This window comes from Sinocyclocheilus grahami, unplaced genomic scaffold (genome assembly GCF_001515645.1).
Source record: "Sinocyclocheilus grahami isolate Dianchi unplaced genomic scaffold, SAMN03320097.WGS_v1.1 scaffold263.1, whole genome shotgun sequence".
Taxonomy (NCBI): Eukaryota; Metazoa; Chordata; class Actinopteri; order Cypriniformes; family Cyprinidae; genus Sinocyclocheilus; species Sinocyclocheilus grahami.
Genome location: NW_015505442.1, coordinates 708,839 through 726,500, shown reverse-complemented (window position 1 = coordinate 726,500; position 17,662 = coordinate 708,839). Strand labels below are relative to the sequence as shown.

Genomic DNA, 17,662 nt, shown 5'->3' with positions numbered 1-17,662 from the left:
ACATGGACAAGAATGAACTTCCTGTATCTTCAGGATGCCAAGATAAGTGTAAGACTGCATTTTAGACTCTTAGAAAGTTTAATGCAGCTTGTTATGCGTTTTATTTTTTTTAAGAATGTACTGCAGAAATTTCATTTTAACTGTAATACCATCTTTGTACCTAAAATGCTGTAAAATGTCTTTTTAAGTGTCTTTTTCCAATGAACAAATTAAATGTCACGTAAAATATTTTAAAAATTAGCACAGTCAGCGCCAATGGCCTCGTGGGCAGCGTGCCGACATGTAGCGCCTTTGCACTTCGGGCGTCCCGAGTTCGAGTCCCGGCTCATGGACCTTTCCTGATCCCACCCCCCTCTCTCTCACCCATTTCGCTTCCTGTCGACCTATTGTCCTATCTAAATAAAAGGCATAAAACGCCAAAAATAAGTCTTAAAAAAAATGTGCAGAAATTACTATAAACAATTAAAAATAAGCAAGCAATCTTTAATGTATCATCTCAAAAACAAATACTACAAGAATAGCATTTTTTTCAAGCTCAACCAACAAACACGATTTAAAAAAAGGAATCAAATGCAAGCTAAGTGCCTCCAAACCAGAAAATGTACAAAACAGGATTTTCAACTAAATCTATCCCATTGAAAACCTCTTCTTCCACTAACGGGAGACACGAATGGAATCAATAAACCGAGTTTGTATTACCTTTTCTAGATTTACACCAATTTTACAGCATTTGAAGATTCCTGATAATCATCACTTTGCTAATACAACTCAACCTCATCCTCTTCATCGTCTGTAGCGGTATCGCTTAAAGTGGAACCACAGCTGAAAGATTCCATTGGCGAACTGGCAGCGAAAACCATGGCGATGGGAATATTCCCATTCACGGTTCACGATCTTAAACGCAATATCCTCGTACGGTGGTCCGGCGTGGAAGCGCAACATTCCAAAGTCTTTGTTGTCAGGACAGGGCTCGAGGAAGTACTGCGGAGTCGAGCGCTTGTCGATGAGATCGGGGTAGAAGATGTTGAACTTGTAGCCCTGGACGATCTTGGGTGGCGGGTTGTCAAAGTCATAATGTGTCTGGTTGTATTTGTTCCACTCGAAGCCGGTGTGGACACGGTTGAAGAAGCGGGGCTTGCGCGGGCGGTATTTGTCGGCCCACAGGTACATTTTTCCAGTCAAAGGCATCTCAACGCTGAACTGGGCCTCATCGCCGCCCATGCCCTCTTTAGCGCGACGCACAAATGCATCTTCAGCGCTTTCATTTGCATCGCCTGTTCAAGAAAAAGACAATGAAAGTTAGCATTAGCATGAGTAAATCCTAACAGAAAGCAAATGTAGATTCTTGCTAAACTCGATTTGTGTTCCTAACAGTAAAGAAGATCTTTACGGTCACATACTTCAAGATCACTGCATTCTTCATTTCCAATTGTCTAACTGGCATGTTGATTAATTTTCTATAATTACAGGTCTATGTAACAACTCCACGGCTGTTGAGTCCACATCATTCAATTTGCCAAATTTTTTCAGAACTTGGTTTTCATCCATGTATTTTTATGGGAATGTGGGATGTTGCATAAAAACACTAGATGGAAATAGCAAGATGTGCATTCAAACAAGAAGACGTGCATAAACTACGATAAAAACTTCCTTGAAGATGTGATTTTGCCTCAACAGATCATGAGACTGGATAACTGGACTAACCAGTGGACCAATCACATTGTAGCCTACACCATCTCAAATATTGTTTTAGTCATTCTGAAATGCCTGAGACAAAGTCTGTTATAAATTGATTTGGTATAACTGTCTTACATGATTGTGTTCCCAAACATCAGGCTTCGCAAGATGACATGAAAGCATTTATTGCATTTCGTTGGGGCGCTCTGAGGTGCAACTGATTTATTATGATGGAAAAAAAGAGCCACAATGGCTTTCCCATTTTATTATTGATACTTTCCCAGGAAGAGACTATTTTGTTCTCTTGAGTACATGGGATGGAAAAAGTGCTTCATTCGCAAATGTTTTCTGGGATATTCCAAGTTAAATTCACAACTTTGGATGGAAACCTGAAAATATCTTAAGTTAAACATGTTCTTCTGTAACCATCAGCCCATTAGAATGGAAGCCTTAAAGGGGTCATATGATGCGATTTCAAGTTTTCCTTTCTCTTTGGAGTGTTACAAGCTGTTCGTGAATACATAAGATCCCTAAAGTTACAAAGACTAAAATCTCAAACCCAAAGAGATATTCTTTATAAAAGTTAAGACTGGTCCACGCCCTCCTAAAACACCTCGTTTAAACACGCCCCCACATGTCTACGTCACGATGTGGGAAGATTTGCATAACGCTGCCCAAATGTTTACGCAAAGAAAGAAGGCATAACTTTTATTCTTGCTGTACGTATTGTTGCTGCCGCCACCATGTTGTGCAGACGCTGTGTGTTTCGTTGCAAAAGCGAAACTACTTTGTTTAGCCTTCCAAAAGAGGACACAACTAGAAATCAGTGGTTAAGTTGTATTTACAACACTGTTCCAGAACACTGGACTGTTTCCTGAACCTGGGAGAGTAGCCTACAATGTCTGTGTTCTGACTCACAGCCTGCAAGTATGTTTTCATATTTAAAGAATTTGCCACTGATGATTCAAACACGAGTTTTGAGCAGTGTAGAGTAGGGCTTGTTGTTTGTCATTTCTCCGATCACAAATGTAGACATGGTTTTATGTTTTCGTGGTGCAATACGCAACGCATAAAAAGACAGTATAAGTCATTATAATCCGTAATTATGTCCCTACTGGATGCAACAAATGCCTCGTTTATAATGGGTTTTAATGATTTTGTCTCGTCGCTCCGGGACACAGCATCACAGTATGGTAAGGGGTGTAACATTTCCGTCACACGCTTGAGGTATTCAGCCAATCACAATGCACTGGGTAGCTGGCCAATCACAGCACACCTCGCTTTCAGAACGATGAGCTTCGTAAAAATTGACACGTTTCAGAAAGGCGGGGCATAGAGGAGAAACAATAATGTACAGTATGTGGAAAATAATGTGTTTTTTGAACCTTAAACCACAAACACATTTCATTACACCAAATACACAAAATAATGTTCTTTTTTAGCATCGTCATTCGACCCCTTTAAAGGATGGGTTTTTAAAGTTGAATTTAATGCCTCGAGTCAATTTCCTGTATTTCTGCTGTTTGTAACCCCCAAATTGTTAAAAATGAATTTTTCCATTTTTTTCCATCCACAAACTCTTTTGCCCTTTAGGTGAATTTAAGTGCGTGCCTGAGTCTATTTCCTGCACTTTCATCCCCTTTTTTTTTTTTTTTTTACAGCAGGGCGAGATACAAAATGAAGGGAGGAAAAAATGTAATGTGCCTCCTTATGGCCAGTGTTGAAATTACATGTTATTTTGCCTTTTCTGGGCACCCAGTATGCAGGAAAATTGTGAGAGAAAAATTGCCCATTTTTTTGTTAAACAACGCAGAAAAAGTAGGAAATAGAGTAGGTAAAAGAAAAAAAAAACATCTTTCTATACAATATCTATAAAAAGTTTCAAACAATGAAAGTGCACATTATTTTTCATATTTCATATCTGACATTTTTTTCCTGCTGCACATCTACTACTGAAATCTTAATGCATGTGGTGTGTGTAATTTCACTATGGTTCTAAGCAGCAGAGCGATACGCACCGGTCACCTGCAGCTGTGTCCGGGCCAGCACGAGTCTCTGCAGGTCCTCCTCCACGTTGATGATGTGCGTGTCCAGCGGTAACTCTGAGGGCTGCAGGAGGGTGGGACTGTAGCGGCCGGAGTCGTACTCTGCCTGACTCTGCTGGATCAGATCCTCCTCTGTTAACACAGCCTCCGGTGCTTCATCTTTCTCTCCCTCCTCCACCTCCCCTCCCTTCCTCTCCTCAGGACTGCTCCTTCCAGACCGCTCACCCTCTTCTCCATCCAGCCTCTTGGTCCGTTTGTCTTTATCGTCACCTTGCTGAGAGCTGCCCGCCACCTCATCTGCAGACTCAGCCGCTCTAGGGCTACTGGGAAACAAAACGGACAAATCTGTCATTGGGTATGCAATTCATTTAACTGAATTATTCAGTAATTTGTGATAAGATCATTTATAGAGAATTTATATATTATATGTAATTTATATAACATTTCTATATATTATATATTAGCATAATGCTTAGTGACAAGTACATATTGTATATGCATGCTATTTAAAAAAAAATGCAGAATGCAACCATTAACATTTTCAATTGTAGTAAACTACTTCATTACATGACTGCACTAAGTTGCATGTTTAAGGTTGTCCAATTAATTTCAATCTTAGAAATAGTGTAATTTAGCATTTATCAGCCATCTAAATTTGTCTAAAGACCTTTATATTCAGAAGTCTAAATGTTAAGAAATGACACATTGGCTATGTTTGGAATGCAATTAATTTCACAGAATTTTCCAGTTGTTTGTGATGTTATTTGAAAATTTTTGAAAATTATTTTGTTGCATTTCAAGAATAACTTTAGTCATCTAAAATTTGGATTTAGTAATCTTTAAAACTTGGGGGGAAAAAGTATTAATATTAAACAAAATCTATTAATCATAATCATATATTAATATTATGATTATATTAAAATGTCTGATATTTCCAGGCCAAATTATGTTAAAATTCCCGAATAGTTACAGGTTTTCTATCACCATGAAATCCCTTGAATATTAGTATATATATTGATAATGCGTAGTATAGTATATACTGTATAATGCATATTAAAAAAACTGTATAATGCATATTTTATAAAATGATATGTGAAACAGTATACAAAATGCAACAAACTTTTAAAATGTAGCATGCTACATAGTCACATGACCTCACTGTTGCATATTTAATTTAGCAGGCTGTGTTGTGTCAGCAGTTAATTACATTTCCATCTTGGAAATTTCAATGCAAATTTCTGTCTGAACGTTCAAGTAGAAGTGAAATCACTCACACGGGCCGCTCATTCTCGGGATCGTCTTTGATGATGGGGAAAAGCGGTTCACTCTCCACACCCTGTTCCTGCTTGAGTTTATACAGCTTCTGCCGCAGGACGTCCTGATGCCGCTCTCTCAGTCTTCACAAACACACACAGACCCATAGGGTAAGACATCACTGAACTCTATAAATCCCCAGAGGCCCTGTTCCAGTTCTAGTCTGATACGCACCTGGCTCGTGCCATGTAGACCCGCACCTGCTGCAGGAGACTCTCCCAGTAGCCGACGTCCAGGTTGGAGCCTCCGGCCTGGATCTTATTCTCAATGTTCATATAAAGAGCCTGAAGCTGACTGTACGTCTTCCCTTTAAACACACTCTGCACGTCTGTGCTGACGGATGTGTTTATGCCCTCACGACGGTCACCTGACATGACACCAAAAACCGAGGTGAATGAGGGGTTGTGCAATGGACTTTCTTTAAATCAACTAAATTACAATGCATTATAGGGTTGCATAATATTCATATATCCCCTATAATGTTTTCACAGAATTTGTTTCATGAATTTACAGATTTTAAATTAGTTTATTAACTAACTAGTGGCCAATATATTAAAAACTGTAATAATAATAATAAAAAAAACTATAATACATTAGTAAAAATATACACCACCATTTAAAAGTCTCTTTTGCTAATCAAGGATGCATTTATTTGATCAAAAATACAGTAAAACCAGTAATATTGTGAAATATTATTACTATTTAAAATAACTGTTTTCTCTTTGAATATATTGTAAAATGTGATTTATTCCTGTGATGCAAAACTGAATTTTCAGCATCATTACTCCAGTCTTCAGTGACACATGATTTTTCAGAAATCATTCTAATATGCTGATTTGATGCTCAATAAATATTTCTTATGATTAGCATTGTTTAAAACAGTTGTTCAGCTTAATATTTTTTGTGGAAACCAGGATACGTTTTTTTTCAGTATCCTTTGATAAATAGAAATTTCAAAATAACATTTATTTGAAATCTTTTGTAACATCTTTAAGCAATTTAAGGCATCCATTCTTTCAAAAAAAAAATTTAATTTCTTAAAAAAAAAAAAAAAAAAAAAAACTGACTCCCAAATTTTTTAACAACACTGTATGTATAATCTTGAAAGATTATAATTATAATTCAATGATAGCATAACTTGAAATGACTGAAATTGAGTAAACATTTATTTTACAAAACATTTCATATGAAATGATTCAACTGTAAACTATCCAGGGAGTAAATGTAATCGTGCAGGTCATCACATCACCTGGTCCTCTGCCTGACGCCTCTAGTTTGCGCAGTTTGCTGATCTCGTCTTCAGTAATGGTGGTCATGTCCCTCCAGAAATCCACGTTCTTGCCCTGTTCCAGCTCCATGTACACCTGCAGCCAGTAACAGCTGTTAAAACACACTAAAACACAAAACCATCACAGAACCCATGTAAGAAATATTGTTACTTTACATTTTAATTGTACTTTGTGTAAAAAGTGTTCAAATGATTTTTGAGCTCTCTCTCATCACACACCTTGATGTCCTCCAGCAGGTCGTCCATGTCTGTGGCGGTGAGTCCGTTGAGGAAGGTGTACGGTTCATGCATCTCCACCGACAGATCATCGTCTTCAGCGCTGATGTATTTAGCCAGCAGGTCGATGGGCTTCGCTCGGCCGTCACGGATACGGATCTTAGACCTACATCGCAGAAACACGTTACAAATGGTCGGTTCACACATGTACAGTGGGTACGGAAAGTATTCAGACCCCCTTAAATTTTTCACTATTTGTTATATTGCAGCCATTTGCTAAAATCATTTAAGTTAATTTTTTTTCCTCATTAATGTACACACAGCACCCCATATTGACAGCAAAACACAGAATTGTTGACATTTTTGTAGATTTATTAAAAAAGAAAAACTGAAATATCACATTGTCCTAAGTATTCAGACTCTTTGCTGTGACACTCATATATTTAACTCAGGTGCTGTCCATTTCTTCTGATCATCCTTGAGATGGTTCTACACCTTCATTTGAGTCCAGCTGTGTTTGATTATACTGATTGGACTTGATTAGGAAAGCCACACACCTGTCTATATAAGACCTTACAGCTCACAGTGCATGTCAGAGCAAATTTAAGAGGGTCTGAATACTTTCCGTACCCACTGTATGTATAAAAACACTACACGTCTGAAGAGCGTGACCTCAGTTTGGCCTGCTGCAGGTGAAAGTTGTCCTCCTGTTCCGCCCATGTTTTGAAATGTTCGGCCTCTTTCTCTCTCTGCAGCATCTCCAGCTCCTGCTCGCGCATGGACTTCTCCCGCTCTCGCTCCAGACGCAGCTGCTTCACCTGAACGCACAAAACCCACACCTTTAATTCAGTTCATTTTTATTTCACTTCCCAAATGCAATATGGTTGCAGCATTTAGACATTAAAAATATTTTAAATATTACAAAAATGCAGTATTTCTTTTTGTGAGAAAGTAATCAATATTATATATGATTATACGTTTTTATATATATATATATATATATATATTATAAATGTCAAAATTTTATTCATATTCTGTGATATAATTTTTAAGATAATGAACTACTGACCTTATCTTTGTATGTTTGCTAATGACTAATGAAATTATTTTAAAATATTATCATTTATTACGTTATGGTGCCTCCTGTTAACTAAAGATACTTGAAAAACTTTTTTGTAATTTATCAAGTATACATCATTTTTCTGAATTCTGTAGTAATTCTTAATTAAATTCCAAAATCAAAATCCTCTTAAAAATTCCCCATTCTATAATGTTTAATTAGGTTTATAATGTAAAACTATTTAAAAATATTATCACTTTCGTTTATGGTGCCTCCTGTCAGGTTAACTAAAAATACTTGACACATTTATAAAAAAAATAAAAAATAAGTTAAACTACAGGAGCACTGTAAACAAAATAATAATATTTCAAATTTGTTTCACTAGTCATTAAAACTTAATTAACAACATTTTTAAGTTTTTTTTTTTTTTTAAAGCTGATTTTAGAAATTATAAACTTGATACATAACCAAAAAAACAAGTTTTTCAACTATATATCATGTTTTTGAATCTTTAAGTGTATATTATTTTTTCTGTAGTAATTCTTAATTCAACTCCAAAATCAAAATCCTCTTACAAATTCCCCATTCTATAATGTTTCAGTGTTCATAAATACTAATGACTATTAAAACTATTTAAAAATATTATCACTTTAGATTATGGTGCCTCCTGTCAGGTTAACTAAAAATACTTGATACATAAAAAAAAGAAGAAAAAAAAAGGTAAACTACAGGAGCACTGTAAACAAAAATAATATTTCAAATTTGTTTCACTAGTCATTAACACTTCATTAATTATTTTGAAACTGATTTTAGAAATTATAAACTTGTCAAAAAAAAATTCCAACTATATATATCATGTTTTTGAATCTTTAAGTGTATATTATCTTTTCTGTAGTAATTCTTAATTCAATTCCAAACCCCCCGGCTCCCCATTATTCAAAAATGTTTGGTACCTTTTGTAGTTCCCTGCGGTTTTCCTGCTGGATATGTTTATTTCTCTCCTTCAGATTTGTTTCTGACAAATGCCCGATGCCTTTCTTCTCCAGAGCCTGAGAAACACACAAACACACACAGTAAGTGAAGTTTATTTCTGTTAACACGAGTCCTAACCGGACTTTGCGATGCAACATCAACACACATTTGAACTCTGCTATCTGAAACATCTCTCTGACCTTCTGCCATTTGAATGTGCCGAGCAGGTTGTTATCTCCAAACGGGTTGTCGGCGTTGGTGTAGCCCATGTACTCTTCACTCCAGCCCATCTTCTCCCTCTTCTTCCTCTCTTTGGCCTCTTTCTTGGCCAGACGTCTGGCTCTCTTCTCCTCCGGGGTCTCCAGCGCCTTCATCATATCCCTCTGTTTCTTCTTGTCTTCTTTGGCGGAGGAGGTTCCCTGTGTCGTCTTCTCTCCCTGATCAGAATCAGCGGAGGAGCTCGAGGAACTCGAGGATCTGGATTCAGAGCGTCTACGTCGGTCTCGATCCCTCTCTTTGCTCTTTCTCCTCCTTCCCTCTTGGTCGTTCTCCCTCGGTCTCTCCCGGCTGAGGCTCCTGCTCTGTCGTCTCCTCCGCTCTCTCTCGCTGCTCCTGCCATCTCTGGCTCGGTTTCGCTCCACGCTGGACTCTGAGCTGGAACTCCTCCTCCTGCTGCTCTTTTCATCCTTGTGTTTCTTCTTCGTCTTATGTTTCTTCAGATTATTGTGATTATCACCTGAAGAGCTTAGACAATAAAGAAATGAAAAAAAGTTGTGTTTACAATCTTTCAGTGTTGGGTGGGAATCACGATGCCGGCTCAACATCGTAATGTCTGTCATGGCATCGTCTTAAAAGTACTATATAACATTTGGGCACCAAAACTCCGCATTTGCACAGTCAATAGCAAATACTTAAACTAGTAACAAGACATACTTACAGTCGTTGATTCAGAAGCGCCAGATTGTCATAGCAAAGTCAGAATTACCTCCTCTCCTAGGTTCACGAAACGGTCGTCCATAAAATGCATTGCTGTTCTGTTGTAAGTAATCTTAAAGATTCCTAAATGCATCTACTTTCGGAAGGCCAAATAAAGTGCTTTTGCTTTCGCCTAGAAACACACAGCGTCTCCCTGACATGCTGCTTCAACACTAACTGCGGTTACTGAAACCACGCCTTCTTTCTTTGCGTGCACATTTGGGCGCATTATGCAAATATTTCCACATAGTGAGGTAGATATGTGGGGGCGTGTTAGAACGAGCCGTTTTAGGGGGGCGTGGCGTTGTCTTAACTTTGATAAAGAATATCTCTTTGGTTTTGAGACTTTAGTCTTTGCGACTTCAGGGATCTTATCTATGCACAATCAGCTTGTAACACCCCAAAGAGAAACGAAAACTTGAAATCGCACCATATGATCCCTTTAATATAAAAACCTTTCGATTTTTTTTGTTTGTTTGTTTCTTGTCACTATAGCACTGCTAAATGTATTGTTGATTTGTTTGTTTACTTGGCTATTTTAATATTATTTTGAATATTTGTATTTAACTAATTATTCGTTCATTTCAATCTTATTTATTTATTTATTCAATCATACATACTTTTGTCACTGTTTTTCTCTAAACTTTTCCACGGAACCCCTCCTATTATAAAAACTGACATACCTACAGGATTGTTTGGTTTTCAGTACCTGTCTCCGTCTTTCGATCTAGCGTGTGATCGTGCTCTTCTGTCTCTGTGATCGCGGTCAGAGTCGCTGGAGTCGCCGGACTCTCCCCCTCGGTGTCGGCTCGGGCCTGCACAATCTCCGCTGCTCCTGGAGCCTCCGCTGTCAGACCGCCCTCGTCTGCGGGAGCCTTCCTCGGGCGAGCGGACATGTCTACGGGATCTTTCTCCAGAGCGGGACCGCGATCGGCTCCTACGATGCTTCTTCGATTCCATGTTTTCAGGTCCTGACGGCGCCGCGTCGCGTAAATATGTAGTTTACAATGTTTGTAACAACAATGTCTCTCAAATAAATTCTGTGATAATCCTTAGGCTGAAACGATAATACTTTATATTGAGAAAATGCTCTGTTTGATTAGTAACCGAGCTTTACACAAATATTCGTATAATTTCTAGCAGGCGGTATAAAGGGCTGCTTCTTCTCTTGGCATCCAGCTTATTGGTGCATTTCCGCCCCCTTCGGCTCCGGAGTGTGGATCAGCTCGGTTATCTATTCCCTTTTCTACGGTGACCGAGAAGTGCTAAACAAATCACAATTCTGAAAACAAAATAACAAATTACAAACGCAAATGCAAGTCTAAAAAACTAAATAACAATTCAGAAAGCACAACAACAATTCAGAAAACATTATAACAAGTCAGAAAACACAATTATTATTATACTAATTTTTTATTCCATAGCAAGGGCAATTCATACAATACATTTAAACTGAGCTACTTTAATACCATCTCTGAACTTTCTACCACGACTCTGCTGTTCTTCGGCTGGTTCTTCTCTGTATACGTTGATTGACAGATGTCTCGTCCAATCAGCGGTGAGTAATCCCAAACCAATGGCGCTGTCTCAAACTATACCTACCTCTTCCGGTTTGTCGGATTTGTCGTTGTGTTTTCTGACTTGTTATTTGGTATTTAGTAGTTGATTAGTAACGGATCTGTTTGTGGTGGGAGAGTTATAAAGAGGCTCCTCGAGTGTCACTGCACACATATCCAACTTCCTGTTTGAAGAATACAACATCAGCCAGCTTGATGTTTGCTACGATGGCAGTAGAGCATCTGTTTGCATCCTTCATCCTTCTCCTTATCTCAAACACAGGTAATAAACTCAATTAATGAATGTGTGTACAATAATTAAAGTTTCTAATACTATGTTTTGTCATTTTCTAGTGCTTTATGTATGATGATGCTTGTAAAAAGCAATTACATTTAGTTTGCCGTAGTTCAACATCTCATTAAGGCTATTTTATTTTTCATTATTAGTTATTTTTGTTATATATTATGAACCACATATCACAGAAACATATATTTTATATCCATGCATTGATTCCTTGTCTCGTGGTCTAGAGAGACTACATACCTCCATGTATTTCTATATGTGTTAATATATTGACTATAAAAATAATGAACTGAATGACAATGTTAATGTGAGAGATGACATAATATAATTATGTAAGGGAAAAATAATTTGATTGCTTATGAACTCATTGTGGTTTATTTATTTATCCAAATAGGTGTATATAGTGTGACAAGGGGTGAGATGGAGGTGTAAAATGTTCTGAACTGTGTGTTTCTCTCTCCTCAGGGTTCAGTGCTGAGATCTCTGTGTTTGTGCAGATGGGAGATTCTGTTCAGCTGGATATACAGACACAAGAACTACCAGAGTTTGACGATTTAACCTGGAAAAAAGATCAATCAGATAATATAGTTAAATATACAAGTCAATCTAAAAAAGAAAAACGTTACTCTTCCCCATAATATAATTATGTAAGGGAAAAATAATTTGATTGCTTATGAACTCATTGTGGTTTATTTATTTATCCAAATAGGTGTATATAGTGTGACAAGGGGTGAGATGGAGGTGTAAAATGTTCTGAACTGTGTGTTTCTCTCTCCTCAGGGTTCAGTGCTGAGATCTCTGTGTTTGTGCAGACGGGAGATTCTGTTCAGCTGGATATACAGACACAAGAACTACCAGAGTTTGATGATTTATCCTGGAAAAAAAATAAATCAGAGAATATAGTTAAATATACAAGTGAATCTAAAAAAGAAAAACGTTACTCTTCCCACAAGGACAGAGTAGATTTCAATAATAAAACCTTCTCTCTGACTCTGAAGAACATGCAGAAGACAGACAGTGGACTCTACACAGCAGTAGCAGCTGCAGTATCAGACAGCAATATTGTTACATACAGAGTATCTGTTATAGGTGAGTCTCATTTCTTTGTGTGATTTCATGTGTTCCTGCATAACAGACAATTCATTGGAGTAGTTTGTTACATTTTTCACTTTTATATTTAAACCAGCTTGTGGCACTTTTTTTGTCGATTTTAACCTTTCACATAGAGAATGCAGATAAATAACATGGTTAAAGAAATCTTTTTGGATCATGTTTATACTTTGCATTGTGTTTAGATTTTAATGTACAGTAGACAGCATCTCTGTTGTCTTTATTTAACAAAATAAATGTTTATACATTTTTTTTTAAATCACTGCACTCTTAAAAATAAAGGTGCTTCACGATGCCATAGAAGAACCTTCTTTGTGGAACCAAAAATGGTTCTTCTATGGCATCGCTTGAAGAACCTTTTGAAGCACCTTTATTTTTAAGAGTGTGGGCTGTGAAACTGTGAATGTGTTTCTGATTTTGGTTTAAATGTGTGTTTCAGATGCTGTGGAGACTCCTGTCCTGACTGTGAACTCAAGCGGATCTAGTGATTCCTGCACTGTCAGTTTTACATGTAGAGGTCATGACTTCACACTCAGCTCCACTTTTGTATATGGCAGCTGCCCACGAGAGGAAGTGACATCACAGATCAACACTCTCATCCTGTTCTGCAGTATGAAATCCATCATCTGTAACCATAGCAACCCTGTCAGCTGGAAAGAAGACAGAATAAACATCACACAGCTCTGTGAAGGTTAATAATAACATGGTTAAAGAAATCTTTTTGGATCATGTTTATACTTTGCATTGTGTTTAGATTTTAATGTACAGTAGACAGCATCTCTGTTGTCTTTATTTAACAAAATAAATGTTTATACATTTTTTTTTAAATCACTGCACTCTTAAAAATAAAGGTGCTTCACGATGCCATAGAAGAACCTTCTTTGTGGAACCAAAAATGGTTCTTCTATGGCATCGCTTGAAGAACCTTTTGAAGCACCTTTATTTTTAAGAGTGTGGGCTGTGAAACTGTGAATGTGTTTCTGATTTTGGTTTAAATGTGTGTTTCAGATGCTGTGGAGACTCCTGTCCTGACTGTGAACTCAAGCGGATCTAGTGATTCCTGCACTGTCAGTTTTACATGTAGAAGTCATGACTTCACACTCAGCTCCACTTTTGTATATGGCAGCTGCCCACGAGAGGAAGTGACATCACAGATCAACACTCTCATCCTGTTCTGCAGTGTGAAGAGTCCATCATCTGTAACCATAGCAACCCTGTCAGCTGGAAAGAAGACAGAATAAACATCACACAGCTCTGTGAAGGTTAATATCTGTTTCAAGATCAATAGCTAGTCTTTATCTCACAACTCAAATCTCTGCTCTTAGTTTACACACTGCAAGCTGCATTTTCTCTAATGATTTTTTACAACGATAATTGTTATATGACTAAACTTAAATATGAATAGACTGATTATTGCAGTTCTTCATATTTTACTTTCCAGAGAATGAAATAACACAAATGACGACAAACTCCTACGGTTCATCTTACATGACTGGGCTGATTATTGTGTTTGGTGTTGTGGGAGTGATAGTATTTGCTGGTTTGATTCTTTACTGTTACTGCAAAAATAAAAAAGGTATGACCATCTCATAAATACTGGAAAAACTCATATTTCTACCTGAAACAGTTTCTTTAGCACTTTCTTTAGTACTTTAGTATTTTGGAATATGAAAATGAATGTGGGGTAAAATTAGCTACAAGGTTTATATTGAAAAACAACACACACGGTAATGTAACACAGTCTAAAATCTGATTGGTCAATGGGATATTAAACCCAGATACATCATTTGTCTAGTTTTGTCTCATTGTCCTTCTGAGCAAAACATAAAGACTCCTTGCAATTGTTTCGAAAGAGATTTTTTAAAAATCTGAAAAAAAAATCACTTAAGTCTGACAGAAATCAAATGCAAACAAACATGTTTCCACACAACCTGTACTCTGTGCACTAAACCTACATTCTGACCTCTCAGGTGACACACAGGCTAAAGATACAGACTACGATGATGTTGAGGTGAGATTCAAATGACTGTTCATCTCTATTCCTGCAGACGTCAGATAATAAATGTCAGGTCAAACTCAGTACTGAATATTTACTGTGGATATTTACTATTTACATGACATTCTGTGACGGTTTGTTTTATTTCTTTTCAGACTCTGACCCAGAAGATGACAGGAGATACATGGACCACCGTCACCTACCGTACAGTAGGACAGTAATACTGTAACACACAGAACGGTCTGTGCAGTGCTGCTTCAAGTCCAACACCTTTTGTGTTTTATTAGGAGATGCACAACAGTTCTTCTGTGGCTTTATAGGTAATATTTTCACGTACACAATTTAGCAAAATCAGACAATATTGTGTCTAATATATACCACAATATTAACTTCTTATTATTGAATTGTTGTAAATAAATATCACATTTGCAACTGGTCAGTGTTAAAAAAATGCTGGGAAATCACTTCATGTAGCCCCAAGAGTGATTACTGATAAAACTGTCTGAAAAAAAGAAAGTCACGTTTTAGGGAAGAAAAAAATCACCCACTGACTTTCAAAGCTGCTACTTACGACTTTCTACTTCGAGGATCTTGATAGAAATGTAGTGGAGTGAAAAGTACACTATTTGTCTTTCAAATGTAGTGAAGTTAAAGTCATAAGTTCCCAGAAAAAATAATACTCAAGTAAAGTACAGATACTCAAAAAGTGTACTTAAGTACAGTACTCAAGTAAATGTACTTAGTTACTGTCCGCCTCTGGTAATACCTTCATCTGCTCATCATGACTGCTGAAGCTCAGACTGAACTGAGTTAAAAACACTTTGATGATTAACTGGACTCACAAATGGAGCTTCAACTCTAAATCTAACTAGCTGAATTAATGACTCTTGTTGGAAATTTACAGGCTCTCTTCAGTCAGTTATTGCAGAATGCTTTTGTAATGTAGTCATGCACATTGTGTTTTTATGCTATTTGAATTTTCCTTTCTTGGCCAGGATTTTCTTGAACAAGACCATTTTAAATGTAGTATTAAAAAAACTCTCCCCTGTATAAGTACAGGTTATATTTTATAATACTTTACAATAAACTTGTTCTCTTATGAGCTCTGTGATAAACTGAAGAATTCATGCCATCTTTACTACCTTGTTCACTAGTTTCTTCGAATGGCCTTCAGCTGATTAAAAAAAAAAAGTCAGATAGTGTTTGTGTAGTTACGTCATCTATCAGCAGGGGCTCGCTAACTAGATGAACATAGGGCCATTGGTGTGAACCCTTAAAAGTGAATCCCATCTGTGCTTTTTTACTAGTATAACCAGTTCTTTTCACAGAATGCTTGTACATGTTGTATTTGTCCAGTCTGTGTTTATTGTTGGGTGCTGGGATGTTTTCTGTGATTGGTTTAATTTTTCATAGTTTCTAGTCTCATCTATATGCAGGAGCTGTTTCTCAAAGAAACATTTGATATCTGACTTGTTATAAAGACTTTTGTTGTTAAGATGAAGCAGTAAACACTTTTATTATTTGCGTGCTTAAGTTGGTTTGGGGGTGTCCCCTCGGTAGAAATTGTGCTCTGGGGGGGACGTAGATCAGACCTAAAGGGCACTTTAGCGTCAACTTGAGCCCCCCACCTCATGCACACCACTGAACACAGGTAATAAACTCAAATCTGAAAAAAACTGAAAGTCTGTTTCAATGTTTGGTTATTTTCTAGTGCTATCTATAATGTGGTTTGTATAAAGCAGGGTTCCTCAATTAGTTTTCGCCGAGGGCCGAATTCTGCCAACAATACCAAGCCAAGGGCCACTGACCTATATATATATATAGTTATTATTATTACAATTATTTTATTATTGTTGCTTTTGTTAAAATAATCACAAGATGGTCACAAGATGAAAATTTATATTTTTTTCCCCAGTAGTCTGTTTTATTCAAACAATTATGAAAATTTTTGCATTTAGATACAGAAGAACTTTGCCTGTTGAATATTAAAAACGATGAACAAATGAACAAACAAAAAATCTGGATCTCCATGTCTGCCATTTATAATACTTTACAATAAACTTGTTCTCTTATGAGCTCTGTGATAAACTGAAGAATTCATGCCATCTTTACTACCTTGTTCACTAGTTTCTTCGAATGGCCTTCAGCTGATAAAAAAAAAAAAGTCAGATAGTGTTTGTGTAGTTACGTCATCTATCAGCAGGGGCTCGCTAACTAGATGAACATAGGGCCATTGGTGTGAACCCTTAAAAGTGAATCCCATCTGTGCTTTTTTACTAGTATAACCAGTTCTTTTCACAGAATGCTTGTACATGTTGTATTTGTCCAGTCTGTGTTTATTGTTGGGTGCTGGGATGTTTTCTGTGATTGGTTTAATTTTTCATAGTTTCTAGTCTCATCTATATGCAGGAGCTGTTTCTCAAAGAAACATTTGATATCTGACTTGTTATAAAGACTTTTGTTGTTAAGATGAAGCAGTAAACACTTTTATTATTTGCGTGCTTAAGTTGGTTTGGGGGTGTCCCCTCGGTAGAAATTGTGCTCTGGGGGGGACGTAGATCAGACCTAAAGGGCACTTTAGCGTCAACTTGAGCCCCCCACCTCATGCACACCACTGAACACAGGTAATAAACTCAAATCTGAAAAAAACTGAAAGTCTGTTTCAATGTTTGGTTATTTTCTAGTGCTATCTATAATGTGGTTTGTATAAAGCAGGGTTCCTCAATTAGTTTTCGCCGAGGGCCGAATTCTGCCAACAATACCAAGCCAAGGGCCACTGACCTATATATATATATAGTTATTATTATTACAATTATTTTATTATTGTTGCTTTTGTTAAAATAATCACAAGATGGTCACAAGATGAAAATTTATATTTTTTTCCCCAGTAGTCTGTTTTATTCAAACAATTATGAAAATTTTTGCATTTAGATACAGAAGAACTTTGCCTGTTGAATATTAAAAACGATGAACAAACAAACAAACAAAAAATCTGGATCTCCATGTCTGCCATGCAAATCAACTGTTCCTGCTCATTCCCAGACTGGATTCCACTTTCCCTCTCCACTTTCCCTAATTGCAGATTCAATTATTAGATTTGTCAGTATTAATATTTTTATGCTTAGATTTTTTTGGGGGGGGGGGGTCAA

General features: G+C 37.0%; 2 protein-coding genes across 3 annotated transcripts; one reads left to right on the top strand and one right to left on the bottom strand.

Moving 5' to 3' along the window:
- Window positions 1-462: 462 nt before the first annotated feature.
- Window positions 463-10,730, bottom strand: LOC107599251 (cactin-like). Of its 2 annotated transcripts, none has more exons than XM_016290790.1 (10): window positions 10,257-10,730; window positions 8,773-9,316; window positions 8,554-8,649; window positions 7,213-7,358; window positions 6,544-6,706; window positions 6,286-6,400; window positions 5,211-5,403; window positions 4,997-5,119; window positions 3,696-4,042; window positions 463-1,274 (listed from the first exon to the last, which is right to left on the bottom strand). In XM_016290790.1, exons 1-10 carry the CDS (start codon window positions 10,505-10,507, stop codon window positions 784-786), a joined length of 2,469 nt encoding a protein of 822 aa, XP_016146276.1. In that variant the 5' UTR covers window positions 10,508-10,730; the 3' UTR covers window positions 463-783. The 2 variants fall into 2 exon arrangements, with proteins under 2 accessions (XP_016146276.1, XP_016146275.1); XM_016290789.1 differs by having other exon boundaries at window positions 3,696-4,045; window positions 10,257-10,729.
- Window positions 10,731-12,180: 1,450 nt separating this feature from the next.
- LOC107599278 (CD48 antigen-like) lies at window positions 12,181-14,737 on the top strand (the record flags this gene model as incomplete). Its single annotated transcript, XM_016290824.1, has 5 exons — window positions 12,181-12,496; window positions 12,957-13,208; window positions 13,780-14,093; window positions 14,488-14,528; window positions 14,669-14,737. Coding segments are annotated over 3 exons (573 nt in total), but the record flags the coding sequence as incomplete, so codon positions are not given.
- Window positions 14,738-17,662: the final 2,925 nt, after the last annotated feature.